The 14,852-nt window shown below is 38.3% G+C and overlaps 1 protein-coding gene across 1 annotated transcript in view; it reads left to right on the top strand.

Moving 5' to 3' along the window:
* The window catches only part of LOC149310543 (S1 RNA-binding domain-containing protein 1-like), a 239,603-nt gene that overhangs the window by 221,296 nt on the left and 3,455 nt on the right, over window positions 1-14,852 (top strand). The window contains exon 20 of the mRNA XM_089529149.1: window positions 8,434-8,618. Within this exon, the coding sequence (XP_089385275.1) occupies window positions 8,434-8,618 (185 nt within the window). The remainder of the gene's footprint in view (window positions 1-8,433; window positions 8,619-14,852) is intronic.

Here is a 14,852-nt window from a genome sequence, read left to right on the forward strand (position 1 = left end):
GCAAATGGGTTGATTCAGTCAAGGAAGCCATAGCCATGAGCTGACAAGACCTGTGCAGGACAGTTGATGACCATGGATCTTGAATATCTCTCCTTCATAAGATCATCATATTTAAAGTTGTGTTGATGGCAAATGACAACAAGAACAAATGTGAATACAGTCAGCCCTCTATATTTACAGATTTTGTATCCATGGATTCAAGCTTCCATGGCTTGAATTTTTTAAAAAAAATTGCAAAAAGCAAATCTTGATTTTGCCATTTTATATAAGAGATACCATTTTTCTATGCCACTGTATTCAGCAAGACTTGAGCATCCACAGATTTTGGTATCCACTGAGGGTTCTGCATCCAAATCCTAGTGGATAGCAAGGACCCACTGTATCTACATTCACTGGCATATTCCAAACAATGTAATATATATTCCAACCAATTGAATATACATATCCTACGCCTATATGTTACTTTATTCAGCTAGGATTGTTTATATTCACGTTTTGCATGTCCGTGTTCATCACTGAATGCTAAAGTTGACCTTATTGCTTTGTGTCCAGCTACAGTTAAAGAGCTGGATGATTCTCTGCACTAACCTCTTCCCCTTACCCCTCTGTCTCCAACAGCCAGTAAAAAACTGTGTTGTCGGGAGGAGGTTGCAATTGCTAAAAGGTGGATTTGGGGAGGATGAGATAGAAGGCATGCCATAATTCTGCCTGACAGAAGTTTATGGTATCTCTTCCTGCTACAGAGTCCATTTATCATTAAGGAGTCCTATCTCGTATTTAGCATGGCAACCCTAAGTGTAGGTTTGTATCCCATTTGCACTGCAGAATTATAATACTATCCTTCTTCTTTACCTGCCATGGTCTCATCCTATGGGATCAAGGGGTGTGTAACTGATGAGCCATTGGAGTGCTCAGGCTAAGAATTCTAGCAGTTAAAGTGGAATAATGGCACTATAATTCTGTAGTGTGAATGGGTCCTAGTTCTGACCATGGCTCTTAAGGGACTAGAAAGTCCTGTTCCAGTTCATGATGGGAATTTAATTGTGTATTTTAAAACTTAGCAGAAATTTATGTACAAACATTATTTTTATCACAAAAAGCCTAAGGTATATATATATAGAATATTGTTAAGAAATAATAATAATGGTGGTGGTGGTGATGATGATGATGATGATGATGATGATGATAAAATGACCTCTAAACAGCATAACTGAAGTGTGTCATTAAGAAACATCAGTTTGATTATTCAAAACACAAATAAAATGTAATACTTAGAGGAACAAGGTGGGTATTTATTGTAAGTTATACCTATTGCTCTCAATTATGGCCAGCTGGAACTTGCCTTTTAACATTCTCATGTTAAATACATTATGCCAACCCATTGTTCAACCCAGCAAAAATCAAATGAAGACAGGGAGAAGAGGAAGTTGCTTATAATATAGTCTATTTCTTTTCCTTTCTTTTAGAAGATAATATCCTTGTTTTCTGGCTCCATGTTCTGTGACCTTGCAGTGTAACTCAGAGGACATTTTTTCTACATGCAAAAGCATTTCACTTTGTTCTTAGCAATGACGTTTAAAAATAGAGGTGGTCAATATGCATTACCGCTGAGATGGAGCTTTGTGTTTTAATATTGATTTCTGTTCCAAGTGCCCTCCAATACGTTTGTTTGGGTGAAAATGATCTATGAAATATATAACCAGATTTAACAACCAGATTTTAGAGAAAAAGAAAAATGCATCTGCAGTCCCTAAGGACACAGTTGACATGAAAATGACTGTTTTTTCTAAACTAAAAAGGCACAGGGAAATTGAGTTGTTCATTTGAAGAGGGATTTGTTGTTGATTAATTCTGGGATTGGTCTGATGCTTTTAAAATCTAGCAGAAACAGTAAAGAGTCTTCATATATTTTAAAGTCTACTTTTATGTGGCATAAACTTTTGTAAACTACCACCACCATCCACAAAAGCAAATAACAAATAAATCCTGTTAGTCTAAGGTGACACAGGATTGTTTGCAGCACCTAAAATAGAGTCCTACAGCTATCTTTGATAAATTATAATATATCAGGAATTCTAACAGACTAATAGCAAGATATTAAGGAAGAAAATGTATGCATTCCCAGTTGGAAATAACAGAGTTAGTATTTTTAGCACACAGAAATTATTTGTGCAGAAAAGGGAAGCTGCTCAGAAGAACTTTTTACCTTATGTGAATGCATAATTTCTGGACTTGGGTGTTTAGGTAATGTGGAATACTTTTCTTTAAAACCGTAAACAATTCTGTGGACATGGAAGATTTTTATCCCTGAAATTTCCCAAATATAGTGGGCCCTAGGTATCTACAGGAATTTGGTTCCAGGACCCCTTGTGGATAACAAAATCCATGGATGTTCATGTCCCATTAAATACAATGGCATAGTAAAATAGTGTCTCTTATATAAAGGGGGAAAATCAACGTTTACTTTTTGGGATGTGTATTTTTAAAAAATATTTTCAATCCATGGATGCTTGAATCCATGGGAAAAGAATCTGTGGGCATAGAGAGCTAACTGTACTCCAGAAGTCACTCAAAGCAAGTGTTCTAATCAATATGCATTTAGGATTAATAATGATCATTTTTACACTAATAATAATAATAATTTGTTTTATTTATATACCGCTATTCCAAAGATCATAGCGGTGAACAGCAAGTAAGCTAATTAGCAAGTAAGCTAATTTGCCCCCAACAGTCTGGGTACTCATTTTAGCGACCTCGGAAGGATGCAAGCCTGAGTCGAGCTTGGGCCCTTTTGCTGGTCTTGAACTCGCAACCCTGTGGTTTTGAGTGAATGGCTGCAGTACAGGCATTTAACCACTGCGCCACCAGGGCACCAAAACCATGCTCCAGTCCTAAGGGCTGGAGCGTGGCTTTGGCATAGCTTCTGGACTCTTAGGATGCATACATCATTTAAACAGCATACCTCCAATGTGACCCAAAACAGCTTTATTTTGGCCTGTCTGTATGGGGCCTTTATCTGCATGCTATATATTCAATGTGGCATATGCTTGCTCAAGTGGCTAAGACGCTGACTCTGGTGATTGCAAGATTGGTAGGTTGGCAGTTCGAGGCCTGGGTGCCGCATGATGGAGTGAGCTCCCATCACTAGTCCCAGCTTCTGCCAACCTCGCAGTTCGAAAGCATGCAAATCCAAGTAGATACTGTAAATAGGTACCACTCCGGTGGGAAGATAATAATAATAATAATAATAATAATAATAATAATAATAATAATTTGTTTTATTTATATACCGCTATTCCAAAGATCATAGCGGTGAACAGCAAGTAAGCTAATTAGCAAGTAAGCTAATTTGCCCCCAACAGTCTGGGTACTCATTTTAGCGACCTCGGAAGGATGCAAGCCTGAGTTGAGCTTGGGCCCTTTTTCTGGTCTTGAACTCACAACCTTGTGGTTTTGAGTAAATGGCTGCAGTACAGGCATTTATCCACTGCGCCACCAGTGTTCTATGCAATTATGCTGGCCACATGATCACAGAGTAGTTTCTGACAACGCTGGCTCTTCTGCTTAGTAACAGAAATGTGCACTGCCCCCTGTGGTCGGACATGACTTGACAACCTTATCAATGGGGAATGCCTTTACTTTTACCTTTTACTGTATATGGTTTACCCTCATTGTGAAAGCACATTCTCATCTTCTCAAGCAAATAGCTTAAATTCTTATCACATCCTGGCCAAAATAAGACAGATTTTGTAATGTGAAAGCTACACTTCACTAAAAAGAAGCATTTATTCAAAGATTTACAACAACAATGTGTAAACTGAGGCTGCATTGTTTACCCACTTACTACAGAATAATTCCCATTGAATTTAGTGGCAATCAGTTCTGACCACAGAAGTATGTGAAACACTATTACATTATTTTGGAGGGGGAGACCATCTTCAAAAAATGGCTTATTTTTATTATTTTTATCTTGTGTAGTTAACTTTGTTTGTTTGTTTGTTTGTTTTAAAAACAATTTACAAACATATTTTAGATAAATAGTTTTATTCCAAATTTTACCACCAAACTGAATCATAAAAATAGCCTCAAAAGCTAATCAAGTACAACTCCCCCAACTCTCACTTTAAAATTTGCCTGTCCCAATCAAATTTCACTAGTTCCCCAACCAATTAATACTATTGAAGCTGTGTAATGGATTAAAGTGTGTAGTTCTAGTTCGAATGCTTCTGAGACTCAAAGTAATCTGCATCAAGACAGAAAAATTCCTAAACAAAGGACCAGAGTTTGTGGATCATGTTATGGGTTTCCTGTCATACCAAAGCACACAAATCAGGTTGCTTTCTGCCGCACTTTCATATATCTGTTTGTAGCCCACATGGCTGCAATCATGGAGTGCTTTTCCCATCCTTATTTAGTATATATGTATAGTGGTGCATGTGTAAAACATTTACAATATAATGTGACAATAGATACTCAGGGTTGCATTTCCAGCCCTGGTAAAATAAATCTTTGTTTATGAATGTAAGAAGATTTGTACATCTCCCCCAGGAAGGATATATTATTTAGACTGTTGAGTCATGGGAGTGTCTGCCTGTAGTAGTCAGTCAGGTCACATCTGCCATGTCAGTCAAAGCTCAGACAGCTGTTGCCTGTCATTATCATTGTGGTGTGGCATTGCCCATCCATCAACATTAAGATTCAATGGTTCCCTATTAGGGATTTAGTGGCTGTACAGTACAGTTCAGATTTATATGTATTTCCAGTGCCAATATTTGAAATAATTAGGAAAAAGGAATACAGTGGACATTTTAACATCCTCCATGCTGTGGTTTCTAAACTAACAATTTGATCAAGAATTTATTTATGCTCACGTAGTATTGAATGTGCCCATGGCATTCTTTACTACTTCTTTTCTCCCCCACCCCCATTTTCTTTCTTTCTTTTTTTTGCTTAACTTGTCATTTCACAACTGATATAGACTGGAGAAAGTGTCTTTATTCACTCTGGAGTTTTATACCAAAGCTGGAGAATGTATAGCCTTCCAACTGTATTCAGTCTGCAACAGCTGCCAGCCCAAGCTAGCATTGCCAAGGATGAGGGATTATGGCACCTAGTGGTGAAATACAGAGAAAAGATTACTACATTTTTGCCTTTGTTAGGATAGTTGTTATAGTTTGTAGTTATTAAAAGGTCTGTTATGCATTGCAACACAAATGAAGATAATACCTTTTGGTGATGATGTAGTGGTCTACCTAACCACTGTAGTAGAAGAATGAGGCAGCACCTTTTACACTGACTAGTAGTTCTGTTGTCTGCGTGAACTTTCATCAGTAACTTGTATCAAGTCATTTGCGACAATAGATACGTTGCCAGTTGTATACAAGGGAAGAGCCAACATACCATTCTTTTAAAGGAAAGCAGAATATTTACTGTCTGTCTACCTATAACTGGCTATTTACATATTCCTAATCTGTTCCTCCAGAAAGCTGATGGGAAAGTTAGAGAATTTCTGAGCACGTAATTGGATTTTTCAGAAAAATTCCTGTATGAATAGTTTATAATTAACAAAGTAAAATAAAATCCTTTATAAGTACAAGGACGAGATGTCTAATTTGTCATATATAAAAACACTTAATGTGCTTTAGTTTTTTGTGGGGTTTTCGGGCTATGTGGCCATGTTCTAGAAGAGTTTATTCCTGACCTTTCGCCAGCATCGGGGGCTTTCCCAGCAGATAATGATCACCAATTAGGAGACACTAATCCAACTTTGCATCTCCTCCCACCCTGAGGCCCTGCCATGAACAACATAACAATACACAGATTAACATGGAAATCATTCCTGCCTACCCAGGGTCACATTGTGTGTGTGTGTGTGTGTGTGTCCAGCTCTCTTCTATGCCAAAATTCTCTGAAGATGCCAGCCACAGATGCTGGCGAAACATCAGGAATAAACTCTTCTACAACATGGCCACATAGCAGGAAAAACTCACAAAAAACTATGGATGCCAGCCATGAAAGCCTTCAACTTCACATTAATGTGCTTTGTTTTAATGCCAGGAGGTTTCTGACAAATGACCACTTTGTACGTAATTTCCTTTATTTGTTAATTATTTTATTTTATTATTACTCTACCTTTCTCCCAATATGGGTAAATAAGATATATAGAGAGCAGGATAGCCCATAGATCTGTTCAGCTACAGCCTTAGCTTTAAATCCTTTTCTCTTTGAAATGTTAGATATTCTTCATGACACATTAAAATTAAAACAAAACTAAAATATCTAATTTTTTGGCACAGCTATTTTTTATCATTGTGTGATCCATGTGATCTCTAGGTCTCAGCTTTTACAAAAACATGTTTCTAGATACTCAAATAGCAAATGCAAATTATGACTTCCTCATGTTAGGATAGGCCTGGATTCTGAAATTGCACTGGAAATTTATAGGTGGTTTGGCTGCAAATCTGATGGACATGACCTATGTCTAGAGTGTGGATTGCCAAGATTGCAGCTTGAACCAGGAGTCATCAGTTCTGGTTGTGATAGCCTTTCATGGTGACACAATAGTTTATGCACTGGTAGTTTTTTGACTGGAAGACAGAGTGGTGTAGTGGGTTAAGTGTTGGATTATGACTCTGGAGACCAGGTTTCAATTCCCAGTGTGGCCATAAAACCCGCTGGGTGACCTTGGGCAAGTGACATAAGATACATTTTTCAGCCTCAGGGGAAGGCAGTGGCAAACTCCTCTAAACAAATGTGGCCAAGAAAACCCTATTATGGACATAGAGTCATCATAAATCAGAAAGGCACACAACAACAACAACAATTTTTAGATTAGATTACCAAAATTCATTATATGTAGGATACAATTCAGAAGCTGCAGCTACCGAAAACTGTATTAGGTAGATTGCTGACCAGAACAAAGACCATATTATATCTGCCTAATAGGCATTACACTGGTTGCCAGTATACTTCAGTCTGAATTCATGGTGCTAGTGATTACGTTCAGAGTCCAAAATTCCTTTGGGGTCTCAATAATCCTAAAAGAATTTTGCTGTATATACGACTGCCTGGGGACTTAGGTGTACTAGAGGTGCCTTGATCTGTTTCCCACCATCAAAACACTGTGGGAGGGTATTAGAGAGGGTCTTCCATGCTGTGGTACCCCAGTGGTGAAATTCCCTCACCTTGGAGGTCCATTTGGTGCCAGTGTTGGCCTCATTCTGCCACCGACATAAAACCTGGGTTTTTTTATTACTGCCTTTGGGATCTAACTGTCCCCCCATCCCATAAATGTTTTACACCTTAAGCTATTTTAACTTGTTAACTTGTTCCATATGTTTTGGTCTGTTTAAATTGTTTTTATGTTTTTAAATTCTATACTGTTTTAAAGCATTTAAATTCATTTTATTTGCATGTCACCCTGAGAGCTCCTGAAGGGCAAATGATAAATATTTTAATAGGAAGTAATAAGTGAATAGAACCAGCATGGCATAGTGGTTTGAGTGTTGGACTATAGCTCTGGAGACCAGAGTTCAATCCCCTCACTTTGCCATGAGACTGGCTGAGTGCCCTTGGCCAACTCACATGCTCTCAGCCTCAGGGGAAAGCAATGACAAACTTCCTCTGAAAAATCTTGCCAAGAAAACCCCATGATATGTTCACCTTAGGGTCGCCATAAGTCAGAAACGAATTGAAGGCACACAACAACAACAAGCAAATACGACTGCTACTTGAATCACTTGCCTGGCAGTGTCTCAGGCTTTGAACTGGCCTTATCCAACTAGGTTGCTAGTTAGGCTTTCCTGGTAAGAGAAATGTAAATGACTTACTGTTCAGGCTTGGTCCTGGTTTGAGCAACTAAATTGGGGTGACCAAAGTATAGCACGTATTTTTCTCACTTCCTGTTTGGGGGGGGGGGGGGGACTCCCAAGGATGTTAAAAGCATGCCAGAAATGCCCCTCGCAGCCCCTATAGGGCATTTGGGGGCAAAAAAAGTTTTTTTTTCAATTGGGGAGTGTAATGGGGGAGTGCCCCCCCCCAAAAAAAAAAATCTCTTAGAGGGCCAATGCCTCTCTGTGCTAGATTCTGGCACATTAACCACTTTTAAATTTTGTGTGATCTTTGAGATTATAAACAAAGGGGGGTTTGGGTGTGTGGATGGATATGTGCTTTGATTTTGGATTATTGAAAGAAAGACCCAAGCATAACATTCCTTACTTTGTCCTTCAAAAAAACCCAAAACAACCCAAAACAACCTTTTAGATGGATATGCATAACTAAAAATCTGCATATTTGAAAAATTCACAGAAATATTAAAATCTATGGGGGAAATATGTTTTTAAAAGGCAATCATTAAGAGGAATGTTTTGAAAACATTGGGAAAGATCTTACCTATATTATTTGCTCTCTGTTCTCTTTCTTTTTACATGTCAGGTTTTTAACTCACATCAGAGGAAATCCCAGTGAGATAGGAAAGCCAGAAATGCGGCAAAAAGTGGATGCAGTAGTTGAAAGAGAAGGGATGGAAGAAATAGCAAAAAGGCTGAACACAATAGGACAAACACTACAAATAATTATTGATGGGTTGACGCAGCCTGAAGGCTTTGACATCCGAAAAGGTATGATGTTTAAATAAGGCACTGGCTCTGTTATCTCCATTTCACCTCTTTGGCTATTCATTTTTTTATTTGTAAATCCAGTATCACTCTAAAGTGGATGGATAACTCAACTCCCTTCATTTGTCTGGAGACGAAAGTATTGTATTACCCTGAGGAGTGAATATCAAGAGTTGGTTTTATAATTAAGAAATCTGAATCCTGTCTCTAAACCATGGTCCTTTAAAGCTATAGGAACAGTTTCTGTAGCTCATGACAGGTTCAGACTTCTTGGTGTTTTACCACACAGGTTAGGATCCCTAAACCGCCTGCACTTATTTAATTGGTTCATTGTTACCTTTCAAAATTTCTTATGAATCATCTACTTTTTTCTTCTTGAATAGTACCCCAAGTATGTGACAGAAAAGCAAATGGTCACATTTTGTTGTGAACAAAAACAACTTTCTGGGTTTTTTTCCCCCTGGGAATTTGGATTGCATATTTCTTGAAGGTTAGATGGACTGGAACAAATTAACTAGATGTAGATTTTTGCTGTAAGGTAAAATTTTGGTTATTTATTTAAAATATGTATATCCTGCTGTACCCAAAAACAACCAAGATGTTTAACAATAGTTGGAAAATTGCATTCATTTTTTAAAACTGCAGCACAGAAAGTAGGAAGTGGTGTGTAGCATGAACAAACTCTGGCCCATGTCATGTTTACATACAAATTTATTCTCTTCAATTTCTTTATCATTATTATTTTGTGATTTTCTTTTTCAATCCACATGAACATTTGTGTGTGTGTGTGTGTGTGTGTGTGTGTGTGTGTACTTTCTGTCATGGTTTGTATTTCTATATATATATGTGTGTGTGTGTATATATATATATATATATATATATATTCTCAGAATAAACAACTTTTAAAATGTTTTGATGTATATTTTTACTACATTGTAACACATAGGAAGTGTAGAGGCTTTAGAATCCAGACTTTAGTTCAGAAAATGTGGATCAGTCAAGTCTGGATCAATATTCATTAAAATAAAATTCCGTGCACATCTCTAGTTATGTGCCAGATGTCTTTAAGTACACACGAAAGGCTTACTAGAAACTAGAAATGAAATTTTCTAAACTCTTGCAGGCAGAACATGTTAGTCCTGGACTTAATAAACCTTACTCTTTTCATATTAAACTATAATTTCGCTGTTTAGCATGATGTCTGAATGCTGTGATACAGAGACAAAAATATTTCCAAAAAAATTATCCCTATGTATCTCACTCTTCCAACAAACATACACTCCAAACTCTCAAAACAGAGTAAAGACCCCAAAGTAACCCCCAAACCCTGACGTTGCTCCCTAGCTTCCATGTTTAAAGACCACTAAGCCATAATAATATATTTTAGATCAATTTTTTTTGTAACAGATCCATCAAAAATATATAATGTTATATTTATAAAGTCACAACTCTCTGCTCAGTGGAACATAAGAAACTGAACGATATTGGGGTTGTCGGATTCAGTCGAAAGAGCTCATAAAATAATGGAAAATGTAGTGTATATGGTTTTGCAGCCAAAAGAGTTAATTATACAACAGACCGCACAAAATGAGGACTTTTTTCATGTGCAAATGTTTAGCAGCTGATTATATACAGGGAGTAGATTAAAGGGTGCAAAGCCACTCGGACGTGCCAGGAATTGTTGGGGGGGTTGCAGTTTGTGGAGCATATAAGTTACCCTTGAATGAGTATCACAACCATTAAAAGGTATTTAGTTAAGTGAGTGTTGCGGGTGGGGGGGAGGGTCTGTACGGTATACTGTGATACTGCAAGAAGCTGTTTGAGAGTTGAGTAATTAGGTCCATTTCTTTATTGGAAATGTTGATGTCATGCAGTCTGCTGCTACTACCACAGCCAGTCTTAACTACGTGGGTTTTTTCTTCTTCCAAGACTTTCCAAAAACAGATCTCCCTCTTTCCCACACACAGGGTATTGTACAGACCAAAAGACATAACAAAAAGAATTTAACATTCAGTAATACAAGTAACTGAAAAAAGCGAAAGTGTATAGAATGGACTGTGCATGCTAAGTACCAGGTTTCTCCTGGCTGATTTTCTTTGTAGAGTATGACCAGCACTTTGAATTGTGCCCGGAATCGAACCAGTAGTCAGTGAAGCTGTTTCAGTAAGGGTGTTATATGTTTCCTTATAACTGGCTGCGGTCAGTATTCTGGCTGTGGCGTTTTGAACCTGCTGAAGTTTCAACAGTTTCCAAAGGCAGCCCCACGTAGAGCTACAGGAAAAAGAGACTCCACCTCAAAATTAGGAAGAACTTATTGACAGTAAGAGCTGTTCGACAAAGGAATATGCTGCCTCAGAGAGTGAAAGAATCTCCCTCTTTGGAGGTTGTTCAACAGAGGCTGGATGCCCATTTCATCTGTCAGGAGTGCTTTGATTATGTATTCCTGTATGGCAGGGGGTAGTATTGGATGGCTTTTGACTATTCTAACTCTATGATTCTATGGCTAAAGGAACCCAAACCTATCTATAATTTTCATTCAAACCTTTCAACACTAGTATATAATGAAAGAAGAATGTAGACAGGCATTCTCAGTAGACAAAAGAAGGAGAAGAAACCATAGATGACAGATAAAATGCTACAAGCAATAAAGGAAAAAAAGAGAAGCAAAATAAAAGGCAATGGGAACAAATTAAGAACCATTATTGCAACAGTACAATGGCTAGTGCAAAAAGATAAAGAGAACTAATATAGTAGTCCCTTTCTATCCCTGGCGGATCTGTTCCAGACCCTTCCCTGTGTATAGCTAAAAATGTGGATGTTCAAATCCATTGTTTTCAATGGGCATGCATGGCCACATGCACATGCACCCATTTAAAAAGCCAGGGCTTGCTGTCCACAGAAGTTTAAATCCGTAGATGGCAACTTGCTGGGGGAACACTGTACAACTAACAAAGCAAAGAAATAGAAGACAACAACAAAAAAAGGGAAGAACAGGAGGCCTTTTCCACAAGATATGAGAAATCAAAGGAAATTTCAAAGGAAACCCATCCACAAAAAAGATTGTAGCAACTATAGGACCATTGCACTAATCTCCCATGCAAGCAAAATTCTGCTCTAAATTCTGCAACATAGACTGCAGTGATACATGGAGAGAGAAACCCCAGAGATTCAAGTGGGGTTCAGGAAAGGAAGAGGCACTAGGGACTACATTGCAAACATATGATGACTAATGGAGCACATCACAGAATTCCAAAAGAAATTCAGCATGTGCTTTATAGACTATAGCAAAGCCTTCAGCTGCATAGACCATGAAAGGCTATGGAGTGCCCTTAAAGGCATGGGAGTGCCAACACATCTGATAGTCCTGACAAGTGGACAAGAGGCTACTGTCAGAAGAGAACACAGAAAAACAGAATGGTTCCCTATTGGCAAAGGGGTCAGACAAGGCCGCATCTTATACCTGTTAAACATATATGCAGAATATAAGTTATATGTATGAAAAGCAGAAGAAAAAGGAGTGAAAATAGGAGGAAGGAATACTAACAATCTAAGATATGCCGATGACACCATAGTACTAGAAGAAAACCTGCCAGACCAGGAACAACTACTAAGAAAGATCAAGGAAGAAAGTGAAAAGGCAGGCTTAATGTTGAACATAAAACAAACATCATGACCACCAAGGACCTTCACAAGTTCAACCTAGACAAGGGCAGCTATGAAACAACTAGAAAAGATCCTCAAAATGTAAAGATATACAACTGAGCACAAAAGTTAGAATCATACAAGCCATTGTATTATTTATTACCATGTATGGGTGAGAGAACTGGACAGTTAAGAAAGAAGATAGGAAGAAAATCAGTTCATTCAAATTGTGATATTGGAGAAGAGCTCTGAAGATTCCATGGACAGCCAAAAAGACAAACAAATGGAACCTAGAGCAGATCAAGCCAGAAATCTCCCTAGAAGCTAAGATGACAAAACTGAGGGGGCCGTACTTTGAACACATCATGAGAAGGCATGACTCGTTGAAAAAAACAATAATGCTAGGAAAGATGGAAGGAAACAGAAAGAGAGGAAGGCCACATGCTAGATGGATGGACCCTATTAAGGAGGTCATAGATAATGAATTTGCTGGAACTAACAGAACAGTGGAGGACAGGGAGTCTTGGAGATGGGATCAACTTGAGGGCAGTTAACAACAACAAACAGAATTCTCAGTGTATCTATCCTATATAGATCATGGTTTATTCATTTTAAAATCTTTCTGTGCTGCCTTTGAGGCACATGTTGCATAAGCTGGTTTATGGGTGAAATGCAATGAGATCTTGCAGCTGATAGAACTGAAGGTTGAGCAATTCTCTCCTTCCAGTTCCTTCCTCTCCCTTGCACTGTCCAAACCCAGCTCAAATGGCCAGTAGGTGACATTTCTGACCTATGATGACCCTAAGGTAAACCTATCATGGGCTTTTCTTGGCAAGATTTCTTCAAAGGTTTGTCATTGCCTTCCCCTGGGACTGAAAAAGCGTGACTTGCCCAAGATCACCCAGTGGGTTTCCATGGCCAAGCTGGAAATTGAATCCTGGTCTCCAGAGTTGTAGTTAGACATTCATACCACTGTGCCATGCTGGCTCTCATGAAAGAGGACTAAAATAGTAGAAATTTAGCAAGGACTGAATGGCCATACATTAGGGATTCTATAATTGCATCTTGTGTTGCAGGTCCTGCATTGATCAGTCAATTGGATTACCCGAACTCCCTGATTCCTTCCAGTTCCATGGTTGTATAGACCATGTGGTCTACAGCCACATTTAGAGGGAACTCATCTATCTTAGAGTGCAAATTTACTGAGAAATATATCCCACTGTTCAATGAAGCTTTCATCCTAGCTTGGAGATACACATTCTGCAATACTGGTGCCAACCAATTAATTCTGAATTTGGAGAATATAAATAGGTGTGTGTTTCATTTGTTTATAATGTCACCAGGGTACTTGAAGGAAATTGACTCTTTATGCAGACCACAAGCACTGAAATATAATTATGATTGTACAGCTGTATTATAAACCATCTATAAGTAGGCACATAGACACACACACAACCCAGAACAAATGAGGGCTGTATTTCTAGTATGCTTGGATAACTGAAAGGCAACCCCATTTTTATTGATTTCAACAGTTTTGCAATACTTTGTTTAACATATAACATAAACCATTTTGAACTCCTAATCAAAAGGATATTAAAATAACAGTTGTGTGCTACAGTACTTTCCAAACTTTCTACCCTTCGACATCCACCATGGATGGCTACGACAAAGGATCCAAGATACTACAAAGGGCTCCTCAGGAACATGAATGCAGTATATTCTTTTTAATTGTCATCAAGTTTGCTTTGACTTCTGGAGAGCCTGAGAATGGGAGACCTGTGAATGGCTTCCTTGACTGAGTCTATCCATCTGTAATATGGTCATTCTCTTTTCTGACTGAGGCCTTTTACAGACAGCCAAAATAAAGCTGCTTCGAGTCACAGTACCAAAGCCACGCTCCGCTTGGTGCGACTTCTGGACGCATGCATCATTGAAACACCATACCTCCACTGTGACTCGAAGCAGCTTTATTTTGGCTGTCTGTAATAGGCCCGACTTCTACTTTATTGGTCATTATTGTCTTTTCTAATGAGTGATCTCATGATACATACAAAGAACAACAGGCTCAGTTTAGTCCTTTTTGCTTTTGGGAAGAGTTCAAGCTTGATTTGCTTTAGTTATTGGTCTTTTTGGCAGTTGATTGTATCTGTAGAATTCTCTTCTAGTACCACATTTCATATGAGTTGATTCTCTTCCTGTCAACATTCTTCACTGTTTAACTTTCACAACTGTACATCAAGTTCAGGAATATTGTGGCATGAGCAACCCTAGCTTTGGTATTCAGTGACATATCTTTACACTTGAGTATCTTATCTCATTCCTACATAGCAGCCCTGCCACGTTATAGTCTTCTTCTGATTTCTTGGTTTACAGTCTCCATTTTGATTAATGACTGAACCAAGGTACAGAACATCATTTAATTATTTTCACATCTTCATTATCTACTTTACAGTTTTTCTGTGGCTGTTGCTTTTGTTTTCTTAATGTTAAGCCCTTTTGGTTGTGGGGTGGCGAGGATGACAGGAAGAGTACATAAACTTAGACATGGTGTGGAAAAATTTCTTTCCCTGTCTCAGAATACTGGAATCATCTAGT

Source organism: Sceloporus occidentalis, unplaced genomic scaffold (assembly GCF_023333645.1).
Source record: "Sceloporus occidentalis isolate IW3139 unplaced genomic scaffold, rSceOcc1.0.p SCAF_6, whole genome shotgun sequence".
In the NCBI taxonomy this organism is placed as follows: domain Eukaryota; kingdom Metazoa; phylum Chordata; class Lepidosauria; order Squamata; family Phrynosomatidae; genus Sceloporus; species Sceloporus occidentalis.